This window comes from Benincasa hispida, chromosome 1 (assembly GCF_027475165.1).
Source record: "Benincasa hispida cultivar pf3 chromosome 1, pf3_genome.v1.1, whole genome shotgun sequence".
NCBI lineage: Eukaryota > Viridiplantae > Streptophyta > Magnoliopsida > Cucurbitales > Cucurbitaceae > Benincasa > Benincasa hispida.
The window spans coordinates 36,036,241-36,052,887 of record NC_143478.1 but is presented as its reverse complement, the minus strand read 5'-3'; the positions used below and the strand labels follow the sequence as shown (position 1 = coordinate 36,052,887).

The 16,647-nt window shown below is 31.3% G+C and overlaps 1 protein-coding gene and 1 long non-coding RNA gene across 2 annotated transcripts; both read left to right on the top strand.

Annotated features, from left to right (window-relative positions):
- The first annotated feature begins 2,321 nt into the window (after nucleotides 1–2,321).
- On the top strand, nucleotides 2,322–4,783 carry LOC150038406 (uncharacterized). Its single transcript, XR_016530325.1, has 2 exons — nucleotides 2,322–2,494; nucleotides 4,380–4,783. It is a non-coding gene; the product is annotated as an uncharacterized LOC150038406 (long non-coding RNA).
- A 2,309-nt stretch (nucleotides 4,784–7,092) lies between these two features.
- LOC120084897 (Basic-leucine zipper (bZIP) transcription factor family protein) lies at nucleotides 7,093–14,234 on the top strand. The gene is made up of 5 exons (XM_039040711.2): nucleotides 7,093–7,497; nucleotides 8,348–9,093; nucleotides 10,749–10,824; nucleotides 10,915–11,041; nucleotides 13,536–14,234. Exons 2-5 carry the CDS (start codon nucleotides 8,375–8,377, stop codon nucleotides 13,748–13,750), a joined length of 1,137 nt encoding a protein of 378 aa, XP_038896639.1. The 5' UTR covers nucleotides 7,093–7,497; nucleotides 8,348–8,374; the 3' UTR covers nucleotides 13,751–14,234.
- Nucleotides 14,235–16,647: the final 2,413 nt, after the last annotated feature.

Sequence of the window (16,647 nt, the reverse complement as noted above, 5' to 3'; positions counted from 1 at the left end):
TATGATAGGTCTATAACACTTCCACCCCTCGATTGATGCACCAAAAGCATGAAACAAAACTTAAAATGACCACTATTATCCATTTCTAAAGTGGTGTAGGTACCTGTAAAAATACATAAAAACATTTCTATTAGCGTAAATAGTAACAAAACTATATAGATAGATGGTGATAAATGTCTATCTAAAATAAACATAAACATCTATCACCATCAATCTAAGATCGACATTGATAGATAACTATCATTGTCTATCATAAATTTGCTTAGCAAAATGGATCATACCTGGATTCATTTCATTCAACTTTTTAGAAAATCTTGGAATCAAGGTGTATGATTCAACTGTATCTCCTTTTAACATCTTTACTATATGTTATTTTGCTCTCCAAGCTTTTTGATAACTTATATTAACTCCACGTTTTGTACGAGCCTTATGGATAATATCTCTAGGAATGGACCGATCAGTAGAAATGAACCTAAAATCATCTATCAAGCAATTGCCAATTACCGATGAAAGAATTTGCCTGTAACAACTCTGAGTTGTGTTCAATTGACAGTTATAATCAGAGATGTACTTACTGAGATGCCCTAACATACCATTTGCAGTCTTCTTGCAAACATTTGAACTCAACAGACTTCAAATTTGATCTTGTAGTCCTAAATTGAAAATTATTCTTCACTGCATTTATGTAAAAATACTTTGAAAGTACTTCTTTACTTTCAAATACACTTTTTACCTTCAAATCACCATAAAAAAAATATCTTTTATAACTTCATCACTTGAAGAAGAAGAAGAACCTAAATATAATATTCTATAACGATCTTCACCTACACTACTAATAGCAGTAGAAGACCCTTCCAAAGAACAAACACTTACATGAGCAACTAATGGATGTCTACTAATTGCATCTTTAACCAAAGTTAGATATCGAAACACATCTTTGTCATTTTTTATTGGAACCACAATTTGAATACTATTTTTACTGAAATCCAATAAAACTGACAAACCTACTAATGCATATATTAAACCAAATAAACCATTAAAGTCTATATAGTCATCTACCAAAATTTCACCAACCTCATAATTCTTATAGCATTATCACTAAGATTTTGTAAGAAACACATAATGAAAATATCTAATACTGATAGATAGAAATAGAGTTATATCTTTGTCTATAAGTGATAGACAAAAGTAGAACTCTATCAATGTCTATCAATAGACACTGATAGAGTTCTATCTCTATCTATCACTGATAGATAAACATAATGAAAGATAAAGATAGGCATATATCTTTGTCTATCTATCAGGGATAGACAAAGATAGACTCCTATCTCTATCTATCTGGGATAGTCAGAGATAGACATCTATCTCTATCTATATGTGATAGACAAAGATAAACTTCTATCTCTGTCTATCACCGATACACCTAATCACATTGATGAGTAATAGGCAACGATAAACGTATAGTTTTATCTCACTAATACAATACAATGAAAAGTAGTGAATTAGACAAAACAAGAAAAAAAGAAAGAGATGGAGATAGACAAAGATATGCATCTGTCTCTGTCTATCTATGATAGTCAGAGATAGTGTTTATCTCTATATATCAGTGACAGACAAAAATAAATTTCTATACCTATCTATCACTGATAGACAAATGTAGACTTTTATTTTTGTCTATTAGTGATATATAAAGATAGAATTCTATATCTGTCTATCAGTCCGTCTCTTTGGTAAACCTTTGAATTCGTCGACTAAATATAAAATGAAGATTTAGAGGTAACTTTGGGTTGAAGCAAGACAAAACAAATTGCAAACTATTGTTTGTTTGTTTCTATTTTTTACAAGTTTTTATAAACATATCATATGCCTATTAATTAAAATTTGATTTACTCATAGGATTCTGATGCTGATTGGAACGAGTTCATGTAAGCTACGTTATAGATATGCATATCTTCTTTCTTCTAACAGTTATATAAAAATGTGGATCGTGTCCAAAATTTTAAGAATTGGATGTTCCAACCATATTAGCTATTATAAGTCGAGTGAAGATCTTCTAGATAGACAAAGAGAGACAAATAATAATACAATACATCATCAAAATTATGCAGTTTTGGTAATATATTTTATGATTTTATAAGAAACAATCAATTTTGTTGCCTGGGAATTATGAAGAAGATTTTGAAAATGATCAATAAAGACATCACCATCGTATATTTGGAAGACATTACTAGTTAACAAAATGTGAATAAGAAGAAGGAAATGAAAAAGAAACAGTCACAAAATCCAAAAGAAAAAAAAAAACAACTAAGAAAGTGATACGTAGAAGAAGGAGAAGAAAAAGGAGGAAAAGAAGAACTCTACAAAAAAAATCTACGAACAAGGATGAAAACCTTTTAAGAAGAAGAAGAAAAATGATGAAATCGATCAATGAAGAAGAAGAAATCGGTGAGGAATTGAAGAAGAAGAAGGGAAAATTACAGAAAAAAATCACGAGGTATATTTGAAATTTTATAAAAATTTCCGTTGATATTATTTTTTACTATAGGATGAAAATAGTTTGTATTTTTTCCATTTTTGATAATTTCCCTTGAAATTAAGATAGATTCCTTTCATACTCATTAGTTTCTCGAATTGTTTGCTACATCATACCGTTTCAAAGTTAATTTAAACAGACTTTCTAAAAAAGAAACAACTGAGGATAATCTAATAGGGATTTCATGAGGCCATTTTACATTTTATTGATAATATTAATAATATTTCTAAAAAGAAGTAGAAACATAATTCAGCCTTTTTTTTTTCCTCCTTTTAAAAGCATAATTCAATGTTGAAATTTAATTTGTTTATGATTATTCTGACAATTAAATAGTCAACAGTCACACTCACAATGCTCATAACACAAAAATTCTATATATTTATATTTGAATAAAATTGTAAATATTATATTTTAGGTCCTGGTTAGTAATAGTTTAGTTTTTGATTTTTTGTTTTTTGTTTTTGAAAATTAAGTCTATAGATCTTCCACTTTTAAATTCTTCCTTTGTTATCTACTTGTTACTAATGGTTTAAAAAATCAAACCAAAATTTGAAAACTTAAAAAAATAGCTTTTAAAAATTTGTTTTTGTTTTTGGAATTTGACTAAAAATTCAATCATTATATTCAAGAAACATGCAAATCATTATAAGAAATTGAGAGAAAATAAGTTTAATTTTCAAAAATAAAAAATAAAAAACAAAATAGTTATTAAATAGATCTTAATTATTCCATTTTTAGATATTTATTTTTTCTTCAAATTTACATAAACATTATTTTAGTGCTGGTCAATTGTCATTTATTATATCTTAATGAAAAATTTGTTAGGTTTGAAAATCTATTACTAATCACTCATTATAAGTTTTACTTTTTACTTTTATTTTTAATATAACAAATGAGGTGGGAAGATTTAAACTTTGTTCTAATAGAAAGTAATATATGCTAATTACTTTGACGTTACATTTTACAATAACCTTCAACTAAAAGCTTATAAATAAAAAATCAAACTGTTCTGTTAGCATTTTAATTAAATTTATCTAATTACCGACAATATAATATTCACAAGTTTCGAAATTTAGGTAGAATATAAACACAAAAGCTTATAAATCAAAATAGGATGTAAGCAAGTTTTAGAATATATGCATGACTAGTTATATAAAATAATTTCTTTTTAAAAAAAGTTACATACAATAATTCACTTCTTACCTTGTGTGTGTTTATTAACATATATAGCCAATAATTCATAATTTTCAACTTTTAATTTTGCTTTCAACCGAATTATTTATGTTCAAACTAAAATTATATCTTTAGTTGTGCACTTCAATTCGAATGTTATAATATGGGGTGGAGCTTCATCTCTCTCGATTAGTTTAAGTCAAATATTGTTATATGAATAATAAGATGATAAAAAAATTAGAAAATATAGAACTTGGTATACCGAAGAGAATCTAAATCCAACGACTTCATATTGTTTCCTTAAGACAATTTTACTTACTCTAGTGTCTGAGTTTCTTGAGTAATTATCTCTCATGATAGAACAGATTAACTTTCTTATGGAAGTAGCACATCGTCCACAAGATCCAACGAACTACCCTTTGTGGAAATAAACCGAACTTGCATAAAATTATAAAAAGGGAGAAAAGTTTTATGTTTATGAAAAAGTTGGATGCAATTCGAAGAAGAGACATATATTTATAGACTATTCGTGGCCGTCCGAATAGTCATAACTCTTCTTCAAGTTGGTTAATTACGAAAAAATATGTTTATTCATGAAATAATACATCTCAACATGAAAGATCACATACCATTATTATTCCAACGAAACGTCGATATCTCTTTTATATGGCAGGAGGTTGTTTCATCCCCACGAGTGTGGGGAGAGGGGGACGGACTAGAGAGGGAGTACCAATGTCTCTATTCGCTTTTTATTTGATCTCTACATGTGATGGAGCTTATTCTTCACCTTGTACACTCAGTAAAGTCGTTGAGACTGCTCCATATACCCATTCCTCTAGGTCAAGATCAACACGATTTAATTGAGTTGTTGGTAGTCGACGATTCTGTTGAAAGAAGAACACAACTAATTAGATGAATAATCATGAAGGGCTAAACCTCTCAATGAACGGAACTTGGTAGTGAAAGTAATAATACACTGCCTTGATTAAGCAGTTCTCTTACATTTAAATTTGTGACTAGAGGACAATTCACGTTGTTGGGTGTGGCCATTTTTATTGCCTAGTTTTAGATATGTTTTATGTCGAGTTGTTCATGTTTTTACTTGCTTAATTTTGTCACCTAAATTCATGTCTTATTATGGTTACTGTAAAAATAGCGACTCAAATACCATTTCAACTAGTTTAGTTTACATAACAAACTTTATCTTGTAATGGTTAGATGGTATGTGTTATAAATACCACTTATCAGAACAAAAAAAAAAAAAAAAAAAAGAGAATTAATAGTATTTTCTATTTTTCTGTAAACTACAACTACGGTAAACAATCTTCAAGTGAGAAAGAAAAGAACCTTCCTGTGGACGTAGGCTTATTGGCCGAACCACGTAACTCTGTGTGTTCCTTCTTCTTCCCTTTATCTTCTTCTTAAATCTTCATTTGTTTCTTTGCAAATCAACGAGAACACGATCTTATAATCAAATCATAACGTTTTCAGAGTATCGAGTTGCATCAAGTCACGAATTTCTCTCATCGAGTCGAGAATTTCATTCATCGAGTTGCATCGAGTAAAGATTAATACTCATCGAGTAGGATTGTGTAAAGATTAATACTCGTCGAGTTCCATCGAAGAAAGAACATAAAATCATCGAGGAAAAAAGAAAAAAATCATTGAGTAATGAGCAGAACTCATCGAGTAACGGGTATATACACATCGAGGAATTAACAGTGCTTATCGAATAAGAGAGAAAAACATAGAGAGTTTTATCCGAAGAAACAGAGCTTTTCTCAAGCATTCTTCACCAACTGAAGATTAATCTTGATTAATTAAACCTACACAAGATAGTATAACCCAATCGTTACTTTGGATTTTTGTAAATTTATTTGTCAGTTCACCGAGTTAGTTTTCATATTTCATTTTCTATTTTAAGAATTAAGTTTAGAAACACTTTGTTTGTCTATCCATTTTTAAAACACATTTTCAAAATATAAGGCACTTTAAACTCTAGCGAAAAGGAGTCATTTCTAATACTTGTTGTGTTTCTTGAATTTGGATATAGATTCACCATATTTTAAGAAAGAAGACAAACCTAAGAAATGCTAAAATTAAAAGTTTAGTCCTTTTTAGAATTTTAAAAAGTATTGAATAGATTCTTAAATTTTAGTTTTATCTCTAACGGGTTCATGAACTTTAAAAATAAACAATAAATCTCCACCAAATTTTTGTTTAATATGTCTATGTCATATTAACTATTTTTTAACAAATCCATCAAACATAAGTTAATTGACATCTAGATAAGAAAAAAAAAAAAGAGCAATGAGGAATTATTAGGTCATAGATTGAAATAGATAGAAGTGAGAGAAAATAGAAGAGGGAAATGATGAAATATAAATAAAGGGTTTCATCCATATGCGATTGTTAATATGTTTTTTAATTTTTTTGAAGTTAAAGGTATTAATGCAACTTTTGAAAGTATATTTCAAACTATAAGCAATTTTCATCAATTTACTAATGATAGAAATATTTCTATTTTTCTAAAAAAAATAAAGTTAAGATATTAATGAAATTTTTAAAAGTTCAAAAAATATTTTAAAACAAAGTACTAGTCCTAATAAGTAGGAGTTTTAAAAAAACTCGATAGTCCGAACAATTTGACAACTTAACCCAAACTATAAGGGTTGAGTTGAGTTAGTTTTGTTCTTGGATTGAGTTGAATTGAACTTGTAAAAATTCGGGTTGATCCAATCCAGCCCGAACGTACATGCATACATACATATATATATATATATCTTTGTTTATAGGTTGACTACTTTGGGTTAATAAATTTATGAATTTTTAATATTTTTCTTTTAAAATTGTTATGATATTTGTATTTGTTTAAACTTTGAAATAAATATCATAGATATTTGGTTTTTAACATTTGAATTATATGAGATTTTAGTTATTAGTCATGTGTTGTAGATAATTTTATGTACTTTAAATTAATGAGAAAAAAATAAGTTATAATCCGACAACCCATAATTGGGTTGGAGATTGTGTTCGGATCTTTTGGATTGCCAATCCAAGCAGCTTGAGTTTTAGAGTTTGTCCAAAAAACACTATCAATCCAACCAAACCCAGGTACACTCTTACTAAGAAAAGTATTTTGAACATTCTTAAAATCTAAGGATATTAATGTAAAATTTGAAAGTTTATAAATATTTTAAAACAAAATACAACCTTCAGGAATATTTTTTTTATAATTTAGTACAAAAAACAATAACAATGAAACTATAAAACACGTATTTGTACTCATTTCTTTGAGGTCGAAGATTCTTCTTATTATTTACTAAAAAAACAACAACAATTATAACTGTTAACAAATATATGGATCATTTGACGGAAAAAAAACGAAAAAAGGAAAAAACAAAAACTTGAGTTGGCCAGTTAGGTATGGAGACAACAAAAGCTAGAACCAGAAGATGAAAAATATATAATTTTTTTCATTTTTTTTCAATAATTAGTTTAAATTAATTAATTAATTATTTTTTTCAATCTAAAGCTCTTGCACCTGCACCAACTTAATTTCAGTCTCAAACATAGGGAAGGGAAGAGAGAGAAGAAGAAAAAAGAGAAGAGAAGAGAAGAGAAGGGAAGAGAGAGAAGAGAGAGAGCTCAGCATCTTGAGAGGTGGGGGTCCAAAATACAAACCCTAAAGAGAAGGTGAACTTTTTTGAGAACATTTTTCGCTTTGATTTCATTCCCTTTTCGCGTTACGCTTCGAAGATCTTCGTTCTTCACTCAATCGCCACACAAAGGTTTGTTTCTCTATCTCTCCCCTTTATGTTTTGTTGAACACAAGAATTGTTTCCCATTTTTCCCGCTTGCATTTTATCGAATTCGTTCTGATTTTATGCCATTTCTTCGCCAGTTTTCTCGTCTACCTTTCAAATCTCGGGTTTGTTTGTTTCTTTGTCTTCTCGATTTGTTCTCATCACTGAAATTGTTTTTCCAATTCGATTGAATTTTTAATGCAACCTTTGGGTTTCTTTGTTTTGGTTGCTGAGAAAATGTAGGAGGGAATTGAAGGGGAGGAATTTACATATTTTTCTTTTTGTTAGTTGGTGACTTGGAGCCTTAAAAATCCTATTCTCCAGAATGACCCGATGTTTCTATTTAGTTGAGGAGATAATGGTCGATATCAATCTTCTCTCCCTAGTTTTGTAGTTAAATAGGTAAGGGTATATGTTTTTTTTAAAAAAAAACCTAGGGCAGGTATGGTGTTGTGTAAGATTTCGATTTTTATTTTATTCTTTTTGATTGAATTGGGTTCCCTTTGTTTTCTTTACACATTAGCTACTCCCACTTCTTCATAAATTGTGAAGTTTTGGTGTTCAGTTCTCTGAGTATTTGATGTTTTTTTGGCTGATCTGCTATTGAATGTCTCTGTTTTTCAGTGCCACTTTGTGGCATAGTTCATGGTTTCGGAGCAACATTAACGTGCACATGGCAAAATGTAGATGAAAGCAATACGTTATTTTAGCATAGGTGCAAAGGGTTTTAATTATAGTTACAGATGTTTATTGGACTGCCCTTTATTACTGCCTCTTAACCTTAATCCATTGACCATGTCGATTTATTTCTGACTTATTTCTTATCATGTTACAGAAAAAGGAATTTTTCATATTACTTACTATGGCAAATTCTAAAGGGTCATCCAACATTAGAAGTTTTATGAGTTCTGGGAAACATGCACTACTCCCTCCTAAAAGTCCCTTTCCTAGTGTTTCTCCATCATATACGGAATATGTTCCTAATACTGTAATTGGAGCAAAAGCTGTTCAGAGACCAAGAGATGGTAACAGCTACCATCAAAGAACTTCTTCCGAAAGTAATTTAATAGAGGAGCAGCCTTCTTGGCTTGATGATCTTCTTAATGAGCCAGAGACCCCTGTTCGCAGAGTTGGTCATCGACGTTCGTCGAGTGACTCCTTTGCATATACAGATGCTGCTAACGTTAATTTTGATAGTATCATGCAAGAGGAATTTAGATATGCGAATGCAATTCCTGGACACTCTTGGTTATATCAAGAATTTGATCATCAGAGAGATGCAAGGCATGCTTCACTCTATACTGAACCGAATGTAACAAAACAGAAAAATAGGGTGTGGGAGTCATCTTTATCTACCATGAATAATCCCATTGCTCTTCATTCTCCTAGGGAGAACATTGGTATTCATACCTCAGGACCATTAAGCACTCCGCAGGAAGCAGATGGTTTGCCTTCTACAGCAAGTGAGAAACAGGATCCAAATGAGTCTGGTTCACACGATCCAAAAGTCTCTTCTGACAGGAAAGATGCTTCTCTTGGAAAATCATCCGTGTCTGATACAGAAAATAAACGTGCCAAACAGTATGTATATGATGTTTTACTTTATTTTAGCATCTGTGATTCTGTATATACACGCTGGACTGAATCTTGGCTAACATCTAGACCTACAGTGCTTGTTTTAATTGAATATGCGCAGCTTTATTTTTTTCTCCCTATTTTTTTCCTGCTTATCACTTATAGCTGTATTTAAAATTCTTTTAGGTTTTTATAATTCATTGAAGATTTTTATATATGCCGTGAAGTGTTTAAAAAACCCATGTATTATTAGGCATTATTTTATCTGCTATTTTATGACTTTATTTATTTACTATTTTCTTTTATGTTACACATTCTTTTACTTTTTAATGGTATCCTATATCAAATCTCCATACCTAGTATTCTCTTTCTATCTTCAAACACTTATCATCACTTATAATCTTTCAACCTGGTATAGGAGTAAACGACTTTATTGAGTTGTATTTCTACAATAATGCATTAAGAATAAATTGTTTTGGAACATTCCTATATTTTTTCCTCAAAAACTATTTGATATAATTTTTACATAGAATTGTCGTAATTTCTCCTGTCAACAAGAGAATAGCTACTACAGAGCTCAAATTCGAGTAGCATGGCTTAAATTCTGGTTTTCAAGTTTTCAAGTCAAACTTGCCAAAAATTTAACAGTTAAATGTTTTATGATATTGTATTAGAGTCAAACTATGCCCCCAAATAGTTGAAAATAGGGAAATTTATCAGTTTTCTTGGTACCAAAATGTTGTAGGGTCAAGTGGATTGTCTAGGTAGATTAGTCGAGGCGTACGCAAGTTGGCCTATACATTGATGGATATAAAAAAATGAAAAAGAATCCTAACTTTCCTTGGCATCCAAATGTTGTAGGAGTCAGACAGGTTGCCTCGTGAGATTAGTCGAGGTGCGTAAACTAGCTTAGACACTCACAAATATAAAAAGGAAGAAAGAAACTGCCGACCTTTCATTCTTTCATTTTAATGAACAATAAGAAATACAAAGGGAGATGACACCTCCTAACTCTTGTGGCGGAACCATAAGATGGAAAATAAGGAGACACCTCCTTGAATAACTCGATGGTGTCCTAGTTTGTGCTCTATGAATGAAATGTTATGTTGCTATTTGGTCATTCTCCATCTAATTCAGTGTTGGATGCCACAGTAGAGATCATTGAATTCTCTACATTGGTCACTTGTAAAACTTTTTGGCCACAAAAAACTTAAATATGCAATATCATTTGAGTTTGTAGACCATGAAATGTTGCAAGGTCCTGATTACTATCTTAAATGTGTTTGCAATTGGTTCATATTTTATTTTTACTTATGATGATATGACAACAATGATGCTCACAGTGCAGGACATTTTCTTCTCATGCTGATTATCCCCCTCTTGCTCTTCACAAAATACAAGTTTTGTGCTTTTCGTGTCTCGTTATTTATTATGCTATATACTGTTTCACTGGGTGTTATTCAATGATTTGTGAATGTTTCTTTTTTTTTTTTTTAATATTTATTTTATATTTTTGTTTTCATTAATCTGACATAGCATGACATTAAGATGGTTTTATTAATACTTGATAATGCCGTTCCTTTATTTAAGAGCGGATAACCGTGATCCTGTTAAGTGCATTTGCAACTTGCATGGTTTAATTTAAAATTCAAATGATACAGGCAATTTGCTCAGCGTTCAAGGGTCCGGAAACTTCAATATATAGCTGAGCTTGAAAGGAAAGTACAAGCTTTGCAGGTCAGTATTGTATGCTGAAATTATGAATTAGTAGGTTCATACAGTTGATGTAAAAGCTCAAATATCACCTCAATATTTATTATTCCATAGGCAGAGGGCTCTGAAGTCTCAGCTGAGCTCGAATTTCTCAACCAGCAAAATCTTATTCTTAGCATGGAAAACAAAGCCCTCAAGCAGCGGTTAGAGAATTTAGCTCAAGAGCAGCTAATTAAATACTGTAAGCCCTTATTTTCGAGATATCTCGCGTTCTCTGTATATTGATAGATACGTTGGTAGATAGGTAAGTTGGTAAGATTGATTTGAAATATAGGTAGATATTTTAATTTAGACATTTTTGGGTAAATTTTACTTGAATCATCAACTATGGTATTTATCTGCAAAAGGACTTCATGGTATTATTACGTAGAACTGACAGAATTATTGATGGGCTAGAAATAGATTAAGGGAGGGTATTCTTTCCTGGAAAATGATTAATGTAGCCGCTCTCTTTTAATGAGGAAACCGACTAACGCTCTCTTTTAATGAGGAAACCGACTAAGGAATTTCATTTGACGAGAAATAGATAAGAAATCAACCCAAACCCCAAATAACCAAAACAAAAAACCCTCCTATGGGCTTTCTTTATAAAAAATAATAATTAATAATGTTAAATTAGACATTGGTCCCTATTTTATCCTTGTATATTACATTATTTCATTTTAGTTCTTGTACTTGATGAATGATGCAACACCATTAGTGAGCTAATACGGTGCTATGTGGATCTTTACGTCACTAAGAGATGGATATGAAAGGACCATTAGAAAATTTTGTTCTCAAGTATATAGTGCAAATTGAAACATATGATGGTGTAAGGGCTAAAATGGTACTACAACAAAAGTACAGAGACCCATTTAAAATATGTTTAAACATATCTTTTATCTTTCATATATATATATATATATATACACATTATTAGGTTTTCTGAAATTATACGTTTTTTGGAAAGTTTTTGAATTGTGTGCACAAACAAGTAATTAACTAATTTAAAAAAGGTTGAAGCTCTTGTGATCCAAACTTGATATATTTGCATGTGAATTCAGAACCGCCCTGATTTGTTGCGTGTAACTCCATTACAATCCATTATCTTCATTGATATTATTGATTAATATTTGTTTACTAGATTAACTAGTGATTTCTTAATAGTCTTCATCAACATTATATTTATCTTTTATTTAGTGTGCAACTTTATTTTTAATGTTTCTGAAGTTCATTTTTGGACCTCACACCACTTCAATGCCGATCATATTATTTGATTTGCCCTATTTACAAAATTCAGAACTCATTTTCTACTTGCTTTTTAAATGAATTTAGAAAAACAATTGAGTGGATATCCACATCCAATGTCTAATATTGAGGTTGAATACTATGATCCAAAAATTAATTTAGATATCGAAAAAATAATGTTGTCTAATATATATATATGTATATTTTGATGAAGATAACTAAAAAAATCACTAGTCGATTTAATGACCACATGTCAAAAAATAATACTAATAGTATGCCAAATGAATTGTTATTAGAGTTGCTCGCATTAAGTATGAAATCATGCTGGTAGAAGAAGTCATTGATTCTGGACAGTGAGCTCCCCCTTTTTTTTCTCCCCCTCCTTTCAAAATTAGGAAATAGTGAGTAAATTAGTTTTACCTGTTCGTACTGGAAAATTAGTACATTTTTGGATCACACCACTCCCAATAGCTCCCCGTGCCATGATAGCAAAAAATGTAGGAAACCTGATCTTAAAAGGAGGATACTGGGGCTTGGGTATGATGCCAAAAGTTTGCACATAAACCATTGCCAAGTTTTGATACACGGAGCTCGTCCCAAAGCTTCATGCTAACAATGGCTAGAAGCTTTGAATTTTGATGGTTACAGATCAGACAACCACCCTTCTCATGGCAGATACTGGTAACTTCAGACACTAAGAGTCTCTCTGAGCCCATTTGATAACATTATTTCTGTAGTTTAGGTTCGGCTGTTTATTTTGGTTGCGTTAAACTGTGGCTGGTCATTACTGCGGTGGATTCATCTGTCTGAGTACTTAACAGAAGTTTTGTTAAAGGTTATTTTGCTATCCCTTTAGTTTTGTACTTTTTAGGACAACGTGGCAGCTTCTATTCATTTGGTCACTCTAGCCCGAAACTTTTGTTGATGCTAATTACTGTTGGGAAGGGATTCTCCATACAGTGACGTACCCTCCACTCATGATCTCATCACTTTGACGTTGACATTTTAGCTTGGAATAAGTGCTTATGTTTGTTTTCTTAAATGGGGTGTGTGGTTTCTCATATTGAGAAGACCACCGTGTTGACGACTCTAGTATTATTTTCCCTTCTTTGTGGTGGCATCTTAACTTTTATTTTGCAGTTGATTTTGTACCGACCTTTTTAGGTTTTGTTGAGTGTTCTGAACTTTATTGTGCATATATTTTGTGAAACCTTTATTTATTTATTTATTTATTTTTTTTGTGATTGTGCTGTTTGGTGAGGGTGCTAAGGTAATGCTAACCTAGTTGGGTAAAATATATATGCACAAGTATTAACATTAGAGAGAGGAGTTGCTACTTTGTAGACAATTCCATGTTTTGATAGAATTCTTACCTGCCATACTCTTGAGTAGTACGATATTCCCCATTTTATTTCTACAAGAAAGCTAAGGGATGAAACTATATCCAGTGGAGCAGGAAGTACTGGAGAGGGAGATTGGAAGGTTAAGAAATGTGCATCAGCAGCAACATCATCAGCAGCAACAACCACAACAACTACGACCTTCTTCTAGTCATCGGCGTACGCCGAGCAAAGACCTCGATAATCAATTTGCTAACCTTTCTTTGAAGCAGAAGGATTCTGGTTCAAGTCGTGACCCGGTAACAGGTCCAGTGCGCAGTTAGGTGTCTGGTTTGGCTTCAAATGTGTTGTGCCTGGATGATTTTTGCCGAATTGGTGAACGTAAATGATCATCCCTTTGTGCAAGACGCTGCTGATCTCTTCCAATTTCGGTACCGTTCCTGTCTGTCTCTTTCTCTCCTCTCTGCCCTTTTAATTCTTTGCCGCTGTTTCCTGCCTTTTCTGGAGTTAACATCTTCATATGAATTGAATGCACCTGGTGGTCATTGCCGTAGTATTGTTTGTTCTACATGGGTTGTGTGGCCTACCGGAGGTGGTATCTGTATGTACTGTATGTCTAATCAATTATAATTTACACCAGTTGTAAGCACCATTTTTTTTAGTTTCATCCAACAAAAAAAAAAATGTTCCGCTCCCCACAGTGTGAACACCTTCTGTGTGCTGTTTGGAACAGACATTCAGTACCTGTAATGCATCATGGTGAGAAATAACTTATTGTGATTTCCAATGAAATCCCTGATTTACTAATGGAATGCTTTCATCAACTTTAGCATCTTCTAACTAATGGAATGCTTGCCCACTGCCTAGCTCTTTCTCTCTCCATGCACTTGGACTTGTTTAAACTGCTTTTATGGTTGAGTTGATCTACATAATTAGATGTTCTTTTCCCAGTTGGGTCCACTCAGTGGTGTGGGGTAGTGTTATTTGGTTAATTACAAGTAGTCTGAATTGTTAAGACTATATATTTGGTTCTTTGGTTCGAACTGTAAGATGTTTAAGATCTAAGCTTTCAATTTTGTTGTTAAAGCCTTCAAAATAGATATAAGAGTTTAAACATAATTATTGTAGCGAACTCTTTCCCATACGATGTGTTTGGAAATTTATCCCATGGGAGTTGAGAATCCCCGATTACACCGAGATGATTTGTTTTCTGTATGTTTTGTAATGTTTAAATGGAAGAATGTATACCTTATTAAAATTTAAAGGTTGAACATTTTCATTATATTTCGAGTATAGTTTTCTTAGGACACTTGTGGACTTGTTTTTATTAGGATATCTATGATTTCATTTATTAGAAATCACCCGTTTGAACATATATTTTTTGAAAAAAAACGTTCATTCTATTTGGTGGAAAAATTCAGGGGAATCTGTTGGAAAATGGATCCACGAGAATTTACACCGTGGAAATTAAATGGAGAATTTTGGGAAGAAATGAGTATACTATTTCCTAAACTCACCCCACTCCATAAAACCTAAGTTGATATCAATGAAAAATTCGAGAAAAATTGAAGGAAATTGTTATAATTAGTTAATGAAATCTTGATTGTGGTTTGATTAGAATATAATTGATCAATTTTAATCACAGTTTTTATAAATATAACATTTAGATGTCTATTGTAAATATTAGTATAAATATTGATCTGATAGCATCAATTTAAAAAAAATAAAAAATAATTATAAAATAGTATAAAGTTTAGGAATATTTTGAGGTGAAATGATGTGAAAGTTATGAAAGTTTTGGATGGTTAAAGAAAAAAAAACTCACACTAATTTAATTTTGATGTAAAATGATGTGAAAATTCAATGAAAAAAGTTTTAATGAGGTTAACAAAATAAATATATGTATTTTTTGTGGTTTTTTCAAATTTATTTTTTTTTTAGAAATGAAAGTTTTGGGTAAAAAATAAATCTAAAATTTGATAAAATTTGGAAATTAGAAAAAGTCACACATAAAAAAGGCATATCCCTTTGTTGAAAATGATATTAGTGTGTGAAACTATATAATTGTATATAATCAAGACTATGAAATTGAAAAACTGGAACTAAGCGGACATAGTTAATTAAAAAAATCGAATTTTTTTTAAATGTCTAGTTTTTTTTTGAAATTTTCTAATTATTTTCACTGTTCGACTCGAATAATTACAACTACTTAAAGAGAAAATAAAAGATAGGAATTTTATAAAATTTTAAAAGGAAAAAGACGTGATTGTCCATTCAAACACGATGGAGATGCTTCATATCCATGATTTTTCAAACATATCTCTACTCAATTTGAATAGTTGTAATTGAGAAATGACGTGAATGTTTCAAACATGGGCATCAAACTTAGAGAATGTCCACCATACCCACTTTTCCTTATCTCCTTATCCCCTCTAAAATATGGGTACCCCTTAGGGCCCAAACCCACAAGCAAATGTGGGGTATATGAGGAAACTTTCCATTGATAAAATAACCAATGTGGGATACCTTTTTTCCTTTTTTTATTTCCATTTAAAAAAAATTTCACTAACAATCCCTCACTTTAAAATTTAAAACAAAGGATTTTTTTTCCATAGAGTAATATCAGTTTGTACCATACTGTGCCTAAATAAAGATGTCTTATGACTTGAACCTTTACATAGTAAAGATGATCTAGAAATACTAGAGTAACTCTTGGTTTTGAACTCTATCTCTAATAATATCTCACACACAATATTATTAAGGTATAGTTCGAAAGCCCATGCTTTAAGACCTAGCACGTGTATCCTCGTTTAGTGAACACTTTAGAGAATTTGCCTAAAATTCCATAGGAAGCAGCTCCCACTTCCACATTCACATAGGTGAGTCTATCAAGAGTATTCCTGTAGCTAAGTACTCCACTTGACATCAAGTATAGATATCATTAAGAACTAAGTTCAACATTTCTTACGTTTTAGAATATCATGCTCAGACTCTAGGTCATAGGATTGGAACTCTGTGTTTGTTTCAGCATGATTCACTTCATATCACTTGTGATCAATTATTACCCATTGAACCTATTTTTTGGATCTCCAATCTATAGGTTGAGTTTTCCTCACACGTGATTTATCTTTCTATAAGTATGAGTCCTATTCTTTATGAGGTTTTGAAAACCTTCTCTTTGGCTAGTCCTTTTGTCAAAGGATCTGCCAAGTTTTCATCA